Here is a 17,285-nt window from a genome sequence, read left to right as displayed (position 1 = left end):
GTCCCAGGGCCAGCGGTGGTAACAGGCTACAAAGAAACTTTCCTTTAATTAAGCAAATTAACACAGAGGGTGAATTCACACGCTGAGGGGCTGGGTTGGAGCCAGCGCCCCCTGGCAGGGATAGGCCGTGTGTCCCGTTCCCCACCCGCTAAGCCAGCCAGTCATCCCCCCCCCCAAGTTGGGGCTGGATCTGAGCTGGTGCCCCCTAGACGGGATGAATTGCATACTTACTACCCTGGTTTTAAGCAGGTGCCAGAGCTTAAAATAGCTGCTTTTAGGCGCGTCTCTATGGAACGATGGCGTGCAGTACCCAAGCTGGCCACTGGGAGCAGCCAACCACACATCTCCGCTCAGATGGGAGATAGGAAAGCACCTGGTGAAATCCCAGACTCCCTTTTTATCCGGCTGTGAAAATAGACTTAGGGGAAGGATGGTTTTGCGGTTCAGGCCCCTGGACTGGGTCCCCAGACACCTGCATTCTATTCCTTGTTCTGCCACAGACTCCCTATATCACCTTTGACAAGTCGCTGCACTTCCCGCATGCCTCAGTTTCCCCATTTGCAAAATAGGGACGATAATCCTGTCTTTGCCCATTTAGTCTGCAATTCCTAGAAGCAGGGGCTTTTTCACTGTGGGTTTGTGCAGTGCCTGGCAAAATGGGGGCCCTGCTCTTGGATGGGGCCAGTGCAGCCTCAAGCGCCTCTTGTAACTTCCTGAAGACATGGACTCGCCCAGCCTCAGCTCTCAACGTTCCCTCCATCCCTCTCACCCTCACCCTGTTTCTCTCCGTCTCTTCCCCCTCCACCTGCCTCTGTCCCTCAACCGTTCTCCTCTACCCCTCAACTTTCACTTCCCTGCCATTTGAACAGATGGGGTGCTTCCTCTCCACAGAACAATGGCAGCGCCTTCACTCCCTAAATCATATATCCCCATTCAGACTGGAGTCCCTTTTCCGTATTTACACAAAGTCTAATTATTCTCCTGGTGTAGCTGGGCCAGTCCCTGTTGGTGTCAAGGTGGAGATATTGGAGTCTGGGTTTGTTCCCGCAAAGTCACAGCTGGGTGAGAAACGGGGAAATGGATGTTGCGGGAAGGTTGTTCAGACCAGGTCAACCCCCAAATAAGAAGCAAACACACTCTCCCAGCAAATTCTTGACAGTTTCACCATCGCTCCATGAAGGTGGGAAGGGATAGCTCGGTGGTTTGAGCATTAGCCTGCTAAACCCAGGGTTGTGAGTTCAATCCTTGAGGTGGCCATTTAGGGATCTGGGGCAAAAATTAGGGATTGGTCCTGCTTTGAGCAGGGGGTTGGACTAGATGACCTCCTGAGGTCCCTTCCAACCCTGATATTCTATGAAGGAGCCAGTTGGAAGATTTTTTCCATTCTTGTTCTACACGGACACAGGACTAGCCCAAGGTGTTGATGGATGAGGTGGGATTGTTAGGAGTTCCCATCCCACATGCCCTAGCGCTAGTCCAGAGCGATGGTGGATGTGCTGGGATTAGTGGTGCTCCAGTCCCACATGGCCCCAGGTCTAGTCCAGGGTGTTGCTGGATGAGATGGGATTGTCGAAGTGCCTGTCCCACATGGCCGAGGGCTACTCCAGGGGGTTGGTGGAAACGGTGATGCTCTCTGGGTTCCCATCCTGCGGCATCTCCAACTTGGCCTCCTCGCGCCGCTGGATGGTCCGCCCCGTCCCCTGCCGCGTGCTGGACATCTCTGAGGCCGTCCCCTCAAAGAGCTTGGCCATGAAGCCTATGCCGGCCGACTTAATCAAGGCACCGCCGGTGAAGGTATAGAGGATGGGGTTGACGCTGCTGCTGAAGAAAGCCAGGGCCGTCAGGGTGGGCCGGGCCAACTTCCCAGCCATGATGAGACCCTTGGAGTGGCTCAGAGCCCCAGCCACGTCTAGGATGTTCACCACGTGGAAGGGTAGCCAGAAGAGGGCGAAGGCAGCCACAATCAGCACAATGAGCCGGTTGGTGCGGCGCTTCCTCCGGAAGCGGGTCTCCTGCAGCCTGCGCCCGATGACGCAGTAGCTCCAGATGATGGCAGTGAAGGGCAGCACAAAGCCGGTCAGGGTCTCAAAAAGGTTGTGGAAGACAAGGTGGCCAGTGGCGGGATGGGACAGGTCGCAGAGCAGGTGCCTGCCCCTGTGCACCAGCTTGCGGTAGAAAATGACGGGCAAGGCAAGGAGGAAAGAGACCATCCAGATGGCCAGGACCAAGGACCTGACCACCAGGGCGGTCCGGATCTTCTGGGAGATGAAGGGCTTGGTGACAGCTAAGCAGCGGTCCAGACTCATGAGGGTGATGAGGAAGATGCTGGCGTACATGCTGACGCCGCAGACATAGTGGCACAGCTGGCAGACCACAGGGCCGAACTCCCACTTTCCGGCGCTCAGGAGCCGAAGGAAGAAAGGGGAAGTGAGCAGCACGGCGCAGTCGGCCAAGGCCAGGTGGAGAATGAGGAGGCAGGTGACTGTGCGCTTCTGGACACGCCAGAGAGCACTCCACACCACGAAGATGTTGCCCGGGAAGCCCAGGATGAAGGCCAAGGAGAGCACGGTCAGCCCCAGCTTGGCGCCGGGCAACGGGGGCAGCGCACCTGGCTGGGCAGTGGCGTTGAAGGTGACGTTGGTCATCGGGGCGAGAGAAGGGTCTGGGGGATAGGAAGGTGAGTGAGAACTACAGTAAGGACTCTGTACTGCGTCTCCTGCCTCAGTTTCCATAATCCCAAATACAGCCTCCATCCCCCTCCACCGCTCCACCCGTCCCCATACGCACCCCTCCATCCCCTCTCATTCCCCCTCCATTCACCTATACACCCCTCCATCCCCCCCACATACACCGCCCTATCCTCCCACTCCTCTGTCTATACATCCCCATACGCACCCCTCCATTCCCCCACATGCACACATCCACCCGCCCACTCCTCTGTCTATCCATCCCCATTCACAACCCTCCATCCCCCACCTATGCCCCTCCATTTCCCCACACTCCTGTCTATCCATCGCCATACACACTTCTCCATCCCCCATGCTGCTGTATCCAGCCCCATAAGCACCCCTGCCTATCCATCCCCATATGCACCCCCTCCAGCCCCCACATACACCACTCCATCCCCCATACTCCTCTGTCTATCCATCTCCATACGTACCTCTCTATACCCCCACACACACCCCTCCATCCCTCCACATGCCTCGTTCTATCCATCCCTCCCACACCCATCCATCTCCCCACTTCCCTCTGTCTATCCATCCCTATGCACATCCATCCACGCCGCCATCTACTCCATACATATCCATCCCCACATAACCCTGTCTATCTCCACATCCACTCCTCCATGCACCCCATCCCATTGTCTATCCATCCTCATGTATATCTCTCCACCTCCAGCCACACTCCTCCAGCCACCCCCACTCATCTATTTATCCCCATAGACATCCACCCCCTCTGTCTATCTATCTACCCACCCCCGTACGTCCCCTGCATCCATCCCCCCATTCATCCCCAAACACCCACCATCTATCTGTCTATCTACCTGTCTTCAGCCCCCACTTTGCTCCGTGGCAGTGGTGGGGGTAGGGGAGGGGGTGGACGGGTGGCTCTCAAGGCGGGAAGAGGTGTATGGTTTCCTGAGGACAATGTGGGTTGCTGATGGGGCAACTTCCTCCCTGTGCTTACACGGTGCTAATTCCACCCGTCATTTCACAGTAAAAGGGGGGTAGATTGTGGGAAGGGGGAGAGGGAGACACCTCTCAGTGAAAGAACCGACCAGGGGACTGGAGGGCAATGGGGAGGACAGGAGTTTGGCAGCACTCCAGGACCCAGGGACCCGACTGCCCTCCACCCCCACTGACTTAGATGATGTGGTTCCCCCACATACACCCCCCAGCTCTGTCACCGACCTGCAGCCCCCTGCTGGCCCAGCCCAGCCCCCACCCCCAGCTCCGCCAGTGCCTCTCACACCCAAACTGCAGCCCCCTGCTAGCCCAGCCCTGGGCTCCCCCCAGGTCTGCCGGTGCCCCTCACTCCCCACCTGCACCCCCCTGCTAGCCCGGCCCTGGGCTCCCCCCAGGTCTGCTGGTGCCCCTCACTCCCAATGCACAGACTCCTGCTAGCCCAGCCTGGTCATCCCCACAGCTCGGCATGAACTGAATGCTTACGGTTAATCCTTAGGACCTTCTTGCCCTAGTCAAAGCTTCCTCCAGCCGCATCAGCTGTGGGGTGTCTCTCAGAATCACCCCAGCCCGTCTGGCTGCTCCGAGGTGGCTGAGTCAGCGGGTACGAGCATCCAGCGGAAGCTTCAGCAGCGTTGGGTAACCCACAGGCAGATCCGCCCCGCTGAGAGCTGGGTGTCTCGGGGGAGGTGACCTAAAAGCAAGTGGGGAAAATGGGGTCACTTTTTTTTCAGGGTTGGGAGGGGATAGTTGCATGTCAAAGACAAAGCTCCCTACTGTCAGGACATCGGGTCACCCTAGGTGGAGGGGAGAAGGGACCATGCTTCTTGGGACCCAGGCGTCCGGCTCTGCTTCCTCTCCCCCCTTCCCCAGAGTGGAGCCCATTGGGAGGGAGGCGAAAAGGAAGCTGGAAACCTCTATCTCCCCTCCCCCCACCCACACCTCCCTGGAGCCCTGGACTGGATCGGTGAGTGAAGTGACTCCCGCCCTGATGCTGGAGAACAGGTTCCCACATGAGGATCACGCCTTGTGTCGAGTCACACACCCTGCAACGACTGTGGGGGGATAGAGCCCCCGATGAGCCCCCTCCCCGCAGCACAGCGCCCCCTAGCACCACATAGGGCTCAGCACTGACTGGGGAGAGCGCCCCCTACTGAGCCCCCACTCCCTGCAGCACAGCGCCCCCTAGCAACGCACTGACTGTGGGGGGAGAGCACCCCACTGAGCCCCCGCCCCTCCTCACTCCCTGCAGCACAGCGCCCCCTAGCGATGCACTGACTGTGGGGGGAGAGCACCCCACTGAGCCCCGCCCCACCTCACTCCCTGCAGCACAGCGCCCCCTAGCGACGCACTGACTGTGGGGGGAGAGCACCCCACTGAGCCCCCGCCCCTCCTCACTCCCTGCAGCACAGCGCCCCCTAGCGACGCACTGACTGTGGGGGGAGAGCACCCCACTGAGCCCCCGCCCCTCCTCACTCCCTGCAGCACAGCGCCCCCTAGCAACGCACTGGGGTTAGCGCTGACTGCGAGCTCTGAATCAGCTCAATGAGTCTGGTGGCACCTTAAAGACTAACAGATTTTTGCGGGCATAAGCTTCTGTGGGTAAAAAACCCACTTCTTCCGATGCATCAGCCCTGTCACTTCCCGATCTACTTCATACTGTTTGCTCGTGTGGGCTGAGGAAAGCCCAGCCCTACACATTTAAAGAAGCATAGAAATGTGGGGCGGGGAGGGACCTTGAGAGGTCACCGAATCCAGCCTCTGCACTGAAGTTTGTGATGCCTCAAAAGCAGATTGGCACCCTGACTCCCAGCCTCCCCACACCCCCAACCACTCGACCCAACTCCCCACGCGAGCCAGGATAGACCCCCAGAGCCCTGACTCTCAGCCTCCTTACCACCACCACTAGACCCAACTCCCAAAGTGAGCCAGGATAGAACCCAGGAGTCCTGGTTCCCAGCCCCCCTCCCTGCTCTAACCACTGGACCCCACTCCCTGAGCCACAATCGAACCCAGAAGTCCTGGTTCCCGGCCCCCCCCTCCCCGGTCTAACCACTAGACCCCACTCCCTGAGCTACAATAGAACCCAGAAGTCCTGGTTCCCGGCCCCCCCTACCCGGTCTAACCACTAGACCCCACTCCCTGAGCCACAATAGAACCCAGGAGTCCTGGCTTCCAGCCCCCCCACGCCCAACCCACTAGACCCCACTCCTCTCCCAGAGGCAGCGATCGACTCCACCTTTAATTGACCCAACCCAACTAATAAAAGTCTGAAAGCTTTTCATGACTTCCTGAAGTTGAACAGGAACTCTGGGTGTCAGATGAATTTTCAACACCTATGAAGTGGTTTATGACAATTAGTTCTATGTAACATAAACATGGGCTCTTAACACACCAATGATCGATTTATCTACAGATCTACTGACCAAAGAATGAGTTTGATGTATGTAACCCTCAACCCATCACCTCATGTGGGTGTTGTTTGAGCAACGAACTTGTTGCCCTGTGGTTCAGAGACAAGATGGTATCGGTCCATGAATTCAAAGCATGATATTTTTAGTACTATTAGCACAAACCTGAGTCAGATCAGGCCTTCCTGTTGTGGCAGGTGCTGCAGAGATCCCCACCGAGATCAGAACCCAGATTGTGCCAGGTGCTGCACAGACCCCCGACTGAGATCGGGGGGCCCTCCCTTGTGTCGGGTGTTGCACAGACTCAGAAGGACAGCCAACTCCTGCCTTATTTACAAACTAAATAGACAAGGGATGGGAGGAGAAACTGAGGCAGAGAGAGAGGACGTTTCTTGCCTAAGGACTCATAGCAGATCAGTGGCAGAGCCAGGGATGGAACCCAGGAGTCCTGATGCCCAGGCCTCAATGTTCTAACCCACTACACCCCACTCTCCTCCCAGAGCTAGGGATAGAACCCAGGAGTCCTGGCTCTCAGCCACCACTGCTCTAACCACTAGACACCACTCCCCTCCCAGAGAGGGGGACAGACCCCAGGAACATTGACTGGGTAGCGCTACCCATATAACAACCTTTGTATTACATCAGGTGAGTAGCTGGCCTGGCCTGTCTTCTGCACGGCCTGTGGGATAAGAGGCAGTTATTGGGCAGAATGGGTGCTGCTCTGTATTCACGGCACCTACAGGTGGTAACCGCATGAGTCCATGGGGCAAGGGACAGCGGCATGTGCCCTGGGCCGCACCCGGCAGGGTCATGGGGCCAGTCTGGGAGCAGGGCAGTTCCTATGTCTTTCTCGTCTATGACCTGGACTCGCAATGCCCACATTTCACCACAAGGAGGCAGCAGTTTGCTCCCATTAATACAACATGGGAATGGGAGTCCAGCACAAAGACATTCCCCTTTAAATGCCCCTTAAAGCGGAAGTGACCCTGAAATTTGGACTCTGGCAGTGAGAAACGGTGTCCTTAAAGGGGACATCTCCCTGAGGATCAGAGTCTGGCAATGAGACATTCCACTCTTAAAGGGAAAGTCTCCATGCTGGATGGAGCCTGGCAGGGATAAACTGCCTGTGAAGGGCGTGTCCCATGACACCGGGGGGAGGGGGGCACAAGAACGTAAGGCAGCAGTGTTTGGCAGTAAGAAATTCCCCTTTAAGAGCAAATTAAAGGGGAAGCATCTATGAGGGCCAGAATCTGGCAGTGAGAAATGTTTGGCACAACTTCCCTTTAAAAGCAAATTAAAGGGGAAGTGTCCATGAAGACCAATATCCAGTAGTGAGAAATGTCTGGCAGCGAGAAACTCTCCTTTAAGAGCAAATTAAAGGGGAGGTGTCCGTGAGGACCTGCTCTTAAAGGGAAAGTGTCCATGAGAAATCATGTCCAGCAGAGAGAAACTTCACCCTTAAAGGGAAAGCACCCGCAAGGGCAGTGAACAAGTAGGACTGCATAAGGGAAGGCTAAGGGGCTGCAGCTTGGTGTGGATCCTGTCCAGGGGGTGTCAACTGCCCTATGGTCCCGTCCTGCTTGGCCCCCTCCCCCCATGCCTGCAGCTGCCCTATCTCCATGCCTTCCCCTGCCACTGTGTCCTTGTCTAGGTCCCTCTGGGAGGGCGACTTCTTGTGCACCTCCCCGGAGGCCCCCTCGAAGAACTGGGCAATGAACTTGGCCCCTGAGGTCTTGATCAGGTCCCCGGCGGCGAAGACGTAGAGGACGGGGTTAATGCTGCTGCTGAGGAAGGCCAGGGCGGTGGCCCCCGCCCGGCCAGCCTTCCACGCATGGCCCAGGCTCTCCGCCACCCTCCCTGAGGCCATGTTGGAGGCCACCTGCAGCACGTTGACCACGTGGTAGGGCACCCAGAGGGCAGCAAAGCAGAGCACCACGGCGGCTATGAGCTTCCCCGTCCGTGCTCCCCGGCGGTGCCACCGCCGCCCCCGCAGCCGCACCAAGATGGCGGAGTAGCAGCCCACAATGACTGCAAAGGGCACCACAAAGGCCACCACTGTCTCCATGGTGAAGTGGAAGACAGCCAGGCCCCGTGTGGCATGGCACGGCTCGCAGATCAGCCACCGCCCTGACAGGTCTGACACCAGCTGCCGGTACACGAAGGCTGGGACAGCCAACAAGACAGCCGCTGCCCAGAGGGCGGCCAAGATCTTGACCACCAGGTGCTTCTTGCGGATGGCTTGGGAGAGGTAGGGCCGGCTGACGGCCAAGCAGCGGTCCACGCTCATGAGTGTGATGATGAAGATGCTGGCGTACATGTTGACGCAACAAAGGTAGTAGACGCCTTTGCAGACCGCAAGGCCGAAGAACCAGGTCTTGAAAGTGAGGAAGAGGATGAAGAAGGGCGTGAGCAGGAGGACGGCCCCGTCGGCCATGGCCAGGTTGAGGACCAGCAGGCAGGTGACTGAGCGGCAGCTGGGCTTCATCTTCCACAGGATGCTCCACACCACAAACAGGTTGCCCGGCAGCCCGATCAGAGCGGCCAGGAGGAGGAAAACGATTCCGGTCACGCTGGAGACCGAGGACGTCAGGAGGGTGACGTTGCTGGAGGTGTGCAGGCAGCTGTTCATGATGGCATCGGGCACGGGGCCAGGACAGATTTCCCTGTCGGGGGGAGGAGATGAGGTTAGAAGGGTTGAGATACAACAGAGATGGAGGGGGTAGCATCTAGTGATAGAGAGAGAGAGAGAGAGAGAGAGGGTGTATGGAGATAGATAGCTAAATTAGCTAGATAGAGGGTACGGGGATGGATGGATGGATGGATGACAAGAAAGTGATACAGGTGTTTATGGGGATAGACCAATGGATATATGGAAGAACACAGGAGGTTCGTATGGGGAGACAGATTAGAAAAAGAAAGTGCATTTGAAAGAAAGAAAGAAAGAAAGAAAGAAAGAAAGAAAGAAAGAAAGAAAGAAACCCACACTCTGTCAGTACCCCTTAATCCTGACATGCAGCCCCCTTCTATCCCAGCCCTGTGCTCCCCCCGAACTCTGCCAGTGCCCCTCACTCGCGGCCCGCAGCCTCCTGCTAGCCCAGCTCTGCCGGTGCCCCTCACTCCCAACCCGCAGCCCCCTGCTAGCCCAGCTCTGCCCCCCCCGCCAGTGCCCCTCACTCCCAACCCGCAGCCCCCTGCTAGCCCAGCTCTGCCCCCCCACCAGTGCCCCTCACTCCCGACCTGCAGCCCCCTGCTAGCCCAGCTCTGCCCCCCGCCCTGCCAGTGCCCCTCACTCCCGACCCACAGCCCCCTACTAGCCCAGCTCTGCTGGTGCCCCTCACTCCCGACCCAACGTACCCCACTGAGAGGCCTCCAATCCAGGCGGGCGTGTCCTGTCCTCTCCTAGCCCAGTCCCTCCATGGCCGGGTGGGGGCTGGCTGGAAGCTCGGCACGTCTGGACTGGAGCCGCTGAGTAATGGGGCCCCAGAGCATGGGGCTGGGCCGAGGAGCAGCCAGGCGGGTTGGCAGGATCCCCCCAGCCACTCCTGTAGGCTCCCAGGGAGGGAAGGGTCGGGTGGGGGCACACCTCGGAGCGCCCAGGGCTGGAAGAAGTGGCTTCTGGAGACTCTGTCATTCCTCCTGTCCCCACCCCGCTCCCGACACCCACAGGGAAAAGATGACAGCGCAGGATGGGTGCTGGGGGCTGATAAGGTCCCCGGAGCCCTCTGCGAGAGAAAACCTGGAGGGCTCTGAGAGCTTTCACACGCCTCTGCCCCTCCCTCCCAACCCGCAGTCCCTGCTAGCCCAGCCTCGGGACCCCCCCTGCCCTGCCGGTGCCCCTCCCTCACGACCCGCAGCCCCTGCTAGCCCAGCCCCCGGGACCCCCCCTGCCCTGCCGGTGCCCCTTCCTCACGACCCACAGCCCCCTGCCAGCCCAGCCCTGTCCCGCCCCCAGCTCATGGGAAATGATCCCATTAAAGTGGTTTCTCTCAGAGATCCCAGGCCTCTCTGCCAACATGGTATTTCAAAAATAAGAGATAGTTTTCCAAGCACCCCCACCCCACCCCTCCTCCTGATATTAATATTATTATTGCCATTATTATTAGTAACACTAATGAGCAGAACTCACCTGCATTCACCAGGGGTGTTTCCTGCTGCTGTTTGGAGCACTCGGCAACCCCCGATCTTGTTGCACAGAGATGAAAACAGAAGGGAGGCGTCTTGCAATAAGGCCACCCTGTAACATTTGCATCCGTAACTATTCAGCTGAGACTCCTTTGGGGAACCGAGGAGCCCTGGCTAACGTGCTCCAGCGGGGCCGGCGGGAGATTCCCTGGCCTGCCTGTCGAATGTGGGGCCCACCGATGTTCCAGAATGAGACTCCACACCTGGCTACTCCACCTACGCACGCCTCCGTCCTCAGCCCGGGTTGGGCGCTTCAGGGAATGTCTGTTCCCTTGTCAACTCCCTTGCCAGGCGTGCTGAGACTGGAGCTGGAAGAAAACCCCGGATTCCTGCTGGCCTGATCTCATCCTTAAAATCTTCACCACGCCCTGAGCTGGGGAGAGAACCCAGGAGTCCTGGCTCCCAGCCCCCCTTGCTCTAACTCACTTAGACCCCACTCCCCTCCCAGAACCGGCAGTAGAACCCAGGCGTCCTGGACCCCAGCTCTAACCCACTACGCCCCTTTTCCTCCCCTCCCGGAGCTGGGGATACAACCCAGGAGTCCTAGCTTCCTCTTTTGTTGTGTGATTGCAGTACTGAGGCTGGAAAAGAGGCCCCCAGGGTGCTGAGTCACCTGCCTGCTCCCTGCACCACGGCATCCCCAGGTGCCGATGCTAATTGCGAGGGGAGAGCGCCCCCTACTGAGCCTCCCACCCAACTCCCAGCAGCACAGCGCCCCCTAGTGCTGCCCCAGGGCCAGCACCGACTGCAAGCACTGACTCATCTCCGTCACTTCCTGTAGCATTCACTGACCTCCCTCACCCTGGTTTGCTGGGTAGGTTGAGGACAGCTCGGCCCCGCATGTAGGGCTGGGAGGGACCTTGAGAGATCACCAAGGTCAGCCCCTGCACTGGCGTGTGGGATGCCTCAGAATCAGATTGGAACCCAGGAGTCCTGGGTCTCAGCCCCTCCGCTCTAACCACTAGTCCCTACTCCCCTCCCAGAGCTAGAAGAAAACCCCGGCCTGCAAAATTTTAGCGATAAAGAGAGGGAGAATGGGTGCCCCGCTCGGTGTGTGTGTGTGTGTGCGTGTGTGTGTGCGTGTGTGTCCGTGCCTCCTGCTGCTGTAGTGACCACACGACAGCGAGTGTCTAGCTGTGTTCCAACATGGCCATGACCCATCTGGACTTCCTTTTGCCCAATCCCCACAGCCTCCCCGCTTGGTCATTGCCCGCCCCCTCCCTGCTGCCAGAATCCATCCCAAATACCCATCCCCAGCCTGTACTCCCCCCCACAGCACCCACCTCACCTGCCACCAGGGTCCCACCCTGCTCAGTCTGAGCTCTCCACTCCACCCTCCTCGCTCGTCACCGGGATCCCATCCTGATCCCCCCACCATGGCACTCCTGGTCTCATCAAGGGTTGCTGCTGGCCTAAGAGTGGCCAAACACCTGGGTTCTCTGCCCCTGACCCCCAATGTCTGTCCTGGGGAGGGGGTGAACACACCATCTCACAGCTAGGAAGGTCAGAGAGGCTGGGGGGCTGGCAGGGGGGCTGCAATAGAGACACTGGGACATAGAGACATACTTTTCTGGAATATCATCTGATGGTACCCAAGTATATAACACAGGGAGCTGCTCCCCCAGAGTATAATCTGATAATACTCAAGGACAGCACGATGCACGGAGATGTGTCCCTGGAGCAGCTTCACCTCAGGATCTCATAGTGCTACTGAAGACGATAGTACTGTAGTATGGAAATAGTATTAAATGCAGAAAGATACTTCCCTGGAGTATCATCTGATAATACCTCATTATAGCACAGTACTACTGAAGAAACCTGTGCTAAGATCCAGGAATACTATTGAATGTACTCAGATACCTCCCTGGAGCAACACCGACTCCGCGGTGTAATATTTGCAGTGCCATTGCAGCTGTGTCGAATAGTAGAGCAACAAGGCAGGTGAGGCAATATCTCATATTGGACCAACTTCCGCTGGGGGATGAGACAAGCTTTCAAGCTTGCACGGAGCTGAAGGAGAGTTGGTCCAATAAAAGATATCACCTCACCTACCTTGACGCTAATAAGAACATGAGAACGGCCAGACGGGGTCAGACCCAAGGTCCATCTAGCCCAGTGTCCTGTCTTCCGATGGTGGCCAATGCCAGGTGCCCCAGAAGAAATGAACAGAACAAGGAATCATCACGTGATCCATCCCCTGTCGCCCATTCCTAGCTTCTGCCAAACAGAGGCTAGCGACACCATCCCTGCCCATCCTAGCTGATAGCCATTGATGGGCTTATCCTCCATCCAGGCTGCTTTTGAAGACATCAAGAGATGGAGAATCTATCACTTCCCCTAGGAGTTTGTCCCACTGGTTAATCACCCTCCCAGTTAGAAATTTGTGCCTTATTTCTAATTTGAATGTGTCCAGCTTCAACTTCCAGCTATTAGTTCTCATGCTGCCTTTCTCCCCTCGATTAACGAGGACTTCAGTAGCCAGGATTTTCTCTTATACACCGTAATCAGCTCACCTCTTTGTTTGGATGGGCCCAGTTGACCATCCGTCTCCCTCCATAGAACTGCCCTAGCCTCATCCCCATTGTCCGGTCCTCCAATCTTTGTGTCCTCTGCACATTTCGTCAGCAGTGATTTCATAGTGACTTCCAGGCCATTGTTGACACCGTTGAGTAGCGTCAGGGGACCTCACTGGAAACACCTCCTTTCACTGATGATGATTCCCCAGTGAGGACTACATGACAACAATCTATTAATCAGCTATTCCTTAGTCCACTACCGTGTGCTCCATTGGTATGATAAGTTGTGCTGTGCTAGGTCAAATGCCTCACCAAAGCCTGTGTCTGTTACATCTACGTAGTGACCTTTACCAACCACGCTTGTGATTTCACCAAACTTCTCATCAAGGAATTAAATCAGGTTTGTCTGACAAGAGCTACTTTCCATAACACCATGTTGACTGAGTTCTTGTGTGCTTGATGGGGGAACGACCCACCCACCTATCTCCACCCTTTAGCTCCTCTTTTATGCTATGCTCCTAGATGGGCAGCCTCCAAGTTGTATGAGGTCTTTAAGATGTAGGATGTAGAAGGCGGTGGCAGAACCTCATCTGGAAGGCCGAGTCCAGTTTTGGCTGGAGAAAGAGGAATTCCAGCTGGAGCAGGTGCAGAGAATGGCTCCTGGGACGATCCCAGGACTGGAGAGCCAGTTTCCTGAGAGGAGAATTAAAGGGAGCCTAAAATGAAGGCCAAGAGGTGGTGTTATTTCTCTCTATGAATAGAGCCGCGGCGAAACACCAGGGAGGCCGAAGAGCTAGTGAAGGTAGCGGACAATGAAGGCTTGTGACCACCGGAGGAGGGAGGTTCTGGGACAGCCTCCAACGGTAGCACTGAGGGGGCAAATGACCTAACCAATGTGAAGATGGCACTTGATAGGTTTATGAATGGAATTATGAGATGGGGCTGCATCCAATAGCAAGGGAGTGGACTCCACGACCCAGGCAACCCTTTCCAGTTCTACGATCCTAAGCAAGGCACCTCCTTAAGGAGATGGGGAGGACACCTTAGACCCCTCCCAGGAGATCTGATTTCCAGGTCACTAAATCAAGGCCTTTAAAATCTAGACCATTTATCTCAAGATGGGATATTTTCCTAGCTCTACCAGGGATGTATTCAGATTTGATCAGGTGTCTCAGCTGTCGGCAGCTTGTCTTGACAGACTGAGGGAATGCCTCGGGGGTTCATCTGTACCCCAGCTATAGTCCCCAGAGTTCATTGCTTCCCCCCCCCCGGGTGGCTTTTGTTTTTTCCCTCCATCCTGTGTCATCCATGGATTTGCTCAGACCGCCAACGGCCGTTCAGTGTGAACGATACAAGACTCCGTGTATGCGTGATCAGCCGGAGTGAGATACGCATCTCCTTCCTCCCTGCTGCCACGGGTATGTGACTCAGAGAACATAATTTTCAGCATGCTACATAACTCTCTCCATATTTTCCATACACACGTGTTGCAAAGATTACAGTGACCAGCGCGACACGGGCATTCACTAGATACCTCATGTGAGGTTCTTGGGTGAACCCATGGGATCCCTCTGTCAGCTGGCATCACGAGGTCTTTGGGTCCCAGCATGGGCACCATGGGGGGAAGGTTTCATCAGCTCTGATGGAAAACAGGAGAGGGGAAATGAGTGAAACAGCTACGCCACCAAGCAGAGAGGAAGCCGTAGATAACATCAGTGCACTGGCAGCAAGATGGTGCCGATACCACTAGAATGATGAGCCAGTCGTGCCGAACAAGGGGTTTGCAGGATAATAAGAACAGTGTTTACCCTTCTCCAGACCTTGCCATTATGGGAGGGTGGCCGAGACTTTTGCCCATGTGAAATGACAACTCCACAAGCCGGCAGAGGGGAAACCGAGGCATAGCCGTGGCCAGTGACCTGCCCAGTGAGGGAACTAGAAGCCAGGAGTCCTAACTTCCACCCTCCTCTGCTCTAACCCATTAGTCCGCACTTCCCTCCCAGATCTGGGGATGGAACCCAGGAGTCCTGGTGTCCGGCCTCCCAGCTCTAACCCCCTAGTCCCCACTCTGCTGCCAGCACAGGCGCCGACTCCGCGGGTGCTCTGGGGCTGGAGCACCCATGAGGGAAAAATGGTGGGTGCTCAGCACCCACCGTCAGCCCCCTTATCAGCTCCCCCCCCCACCTCCCCAAGCGCCTCCCACCCGCCAGCAGGCCCCTGATCAGCGCCTCCCCCTCCCTTCCTGTGCCTCCCAACTGCTGAGATCAGCTGTTTCGTAGCATGCAGGAGGCCTGATGGGTAAGGGAGAGGAGCAAGGAAGCGGCACGTCTGGTAGAGGGGGCGGAACTGGGTGGGAAGAGGTGGGGCGCGGGTGGAGCAACATGAGCCATTACCTGTACTCAGGGAGACTCTGCAGGGCGGCTGTAAGAGAGAAGGGAAGGGAGGGGATGAGAGTTCTGGGGCTGGGAACGAAGGGAGGATGGGGCTAAAGAAAAGGAGAGCGAGAGAGAGAGGGGGAAGAACGTCAGATAGAATCCAGGCTTCCTGCCTGCTCTAACCCACTGCACCCCACTCCCCTCACAGAGCCAGGGATAGAACCCAGGAGTCCTGAATCCCAGCCCCCCTGCGCTAACTCACAAGATCCCATAGCCAGGAATAGAACCCAGGAGTCCTGAATCCCAACCCCCCTCTGTTCTACTCAACAAGAGAGGCAGAGAGAGGATGTCCAGGGGAGGTCACTCACCCAGAACAGTCAGAAGGAGAGTTAGCACCATGCTGAGCTCCTTCCCCTGGGCTTGGAGCAAGGCTCTCGTCTTAGCCACTGACCCCGTCTCTGCCCAGGAAGAGTGACCCAACCCTGCCCATCTGACCAGCCCATAAGAGCTGTGTGCACAGGAAATTCAGCCACGAGTCCTCATGGCCGTGATGAGCTACTTTCTGCAAAGTCTTCTGTAAGAAGCAGGAGCTGGCTGTAATATTTTTATGAAGCTGATGCGTGTCTCAGTTTCCCCCTGTGCTTTGCGTTACTCCCCAGTGGCATTAACTTTGCTCTCGTGGCAAACGGAGAGACATGAGGGCAGGGTGTCCCCTCGCTGTCTGAATGGACTGTCTGGGTCATTAAAAGGACCCACCCCATCTCAATGGAGAAGACAGGGACAAACCCACTGCCCAGCACCCAGAGAAGACAGATTTCCCCGCTTCTCAAAAGGGAAGCTGAGCGGAGACCCCAGCTCAGGAACAAAGGATGGAGAGGGGTCGGGGGGAGGGGGTGTCCTCTCTGCTGGGGCTAACGAAGGAGGTCAAGGAGAGAGTCTGAGGGCGCTACAGCTCGGGGTGAATTGCTGGGGCTTGACCAGCACGGAGTGTGTGTTAGCTGTTATTTCTTTGGGCTAAGCTAAGGCCTTCCCTTGGTGAGTTCCTGCTGAGCAATAACCCCGGCTCTGTTTGGGAACCGCAGCTGGGTGTCACTGCAGAGAGGGGGCACCCGGGTCACTTCTCTGCTGTGGGGGTCTGTATCGTCTGGATTCGCTGGGCAGAGCTCATGGTGCGAAACAAGAGGGCTGGGGTGCGGAAGGAGGAGTGGGACGCCTCAGGAGTCAGGCACACTGCTGGGGGTCTGCCAAAAGACATTTTCAAAGCCAGGGAGTAGCACAGAGCCTGTGGATCTGTGACAACATGGCTTTCTGGCTGTATTTTTCAGCAGCAACTTTAGACCCTGCTCCCCTCCTAGAGCTGTGGATAGAACCCAGGAGTCCTGGCACCCAGCCCCCCTGCTCAACTCCATTCCCCTCCCAGAACTGGGCAGAGAACCCAGAAGGCCTGGCCAGTCCCTCTGCTTTAACCCAGGAGACCTCACTCCCCACCCAGGGCTGGGGATAGAATCCAAAGTCCTGGGTCTAGTATCCCCCCCACCCCCCCGCTCTAACCACTAGACCCCACTCCCTTCTAAGGGCCAGGGATAGAACCCAGGAGTCCTGCCTCCCAGTCACCCTCCCCACCCACTAGACCCCATTCAGCTGGGAATAGAACCCAGATGTCCTGGCTCTTGGCCCTTCCCCTCTAAGCACTAGACCCCACTCCCCTCCCTGAGTCAGGGATGGACCAGACAGGCCATTATAGTGTCAGATCCCCATATATGTCCCAGCCTGGCATGTAGGGGAGACAGAGGAGGGTGCGGTGAATGAATGAATGATATGGATGAGGAGACAGGGTGGCGAAAGGGAGTTCAACATCAGGTTCGGGGGCAGGATTGGGGTCCTGAGTATCACTGAGATGATGGGGACTGTAGCAGGCCTGTTGCAATGACCAGCCCGTACCCCTCATGGACTGCCTCTCTCTCTGACCCTCAAACTTCAGGGCTAGGTGGCAGTTTTCTGCTCCACTGGGTGGCTCAGCAATTGGTGGAAACCACCGGCCTCAGCCCCACTCAACAGGGGAAGGAGTTGCAGTTTGTGGTCCGAAGGAGAATCACCCTTCTGTGTCAGCAGTGCAGG

General features: G+C 56.9%; 2 protein-coding genes across 3 annotated transcripts; both read right to left on the bottom strand.

Annotated features, from left to right (window-relative positions):
• Positions 1–27: 27 nt before the first annotated feature.
• Positions 28–2,645, bottom strand: LOC122461303 (leukotriene B4 receptor 1-like). Its single transcript, XM_043526920.1, has one exon. It carries the CDS (start codon positions 2,643–2,645, stop codon positions 1,599–1,601), a length of 1,047 nt encoding a protein of 348 aa, XP_043382855.1. The 3' UTR covers positions 28–1,598.
• On the bottom strand, positions 28–9,725 carry LOC102947618 (leukotriene B4 receptor 2). 2 transcript variants are annotated; one of them, XR_006285368.1, is made up of 3 exons: positions 6,260–8,723; positions 4,170–4,377; positions 28–2,662 (listed from the first exon to the last, which is right to left on the bottom strand). XR_006285368.1 is itself a non-coding variant. In XM_043526919.1 (2 exons), the coding sequence occupies exons 1-2, from the start codon at positions 9,723–9,725 to the stop codon at positions 7,608–7,610; spliced, it is 1,422 nt and encodes a 473-aa protein (XP_043382854.1). The 2 variants fall into 2 exon arrangements, 1 of the variants encoding a protein (XP_043382854.1); XM_043526919.1 differs by lacking the exons at positions 28–2,662; positions 4,170–4,377 and adding an exon at positions 9,454–9,725 and having other exon boundaries at positions 7,608–8,757.
• Between the last annotated feature and the right edge of the window lie 7,560 nt (positions 9,726–17,285).

The sequence above is a fragment of the Chelonia mydas genome, chromosome 13 (assembly GCF_015237465.2).
Source record: "Chelonia mydas isolate rCheMyd1 chromosome 13, rCheMyd1.pri.v2, whole genome shotgun sequence".
Taxonomy (NCBI): domain Eukaryota; kingdom Metazoa; phylum Chordata; order Testudines; family Cheloniidae; genus Chelonia; species Chelonia mydas.
Note: the sequence above shows the minus strand (reverse complement) of the source record. Positions and strands in the feature narration are given on the sequence as shown.

What these genes read in the sequence shown, in the direction of transcription:
- LOC102947618 (XM_043526919.1), bottom strand. Translation starts at nt 9,725, where the DNA reads ATGACAGAGTCTCCAGAAGCCACTTCTTCCAGCCCTGGGCGCTCCGAG. An exon ending in CCTGGATTGGAGGCCTCTCA is followed by an intron (nt 8,758 to 9,453) that starts GTGGGGTACGTT and finishes TCCCCCCGACAG; the next exon opens with GGAAATCTGTCCTGGCCCCG.
- LOC122461303 (XM_043526920.1), bottom strand. Translation starts at nt 2,645, where the DNA reads ATGACCAACGTCACCTTCAACGCCACTGCCCAGCCAGGTGCGCTGCCC.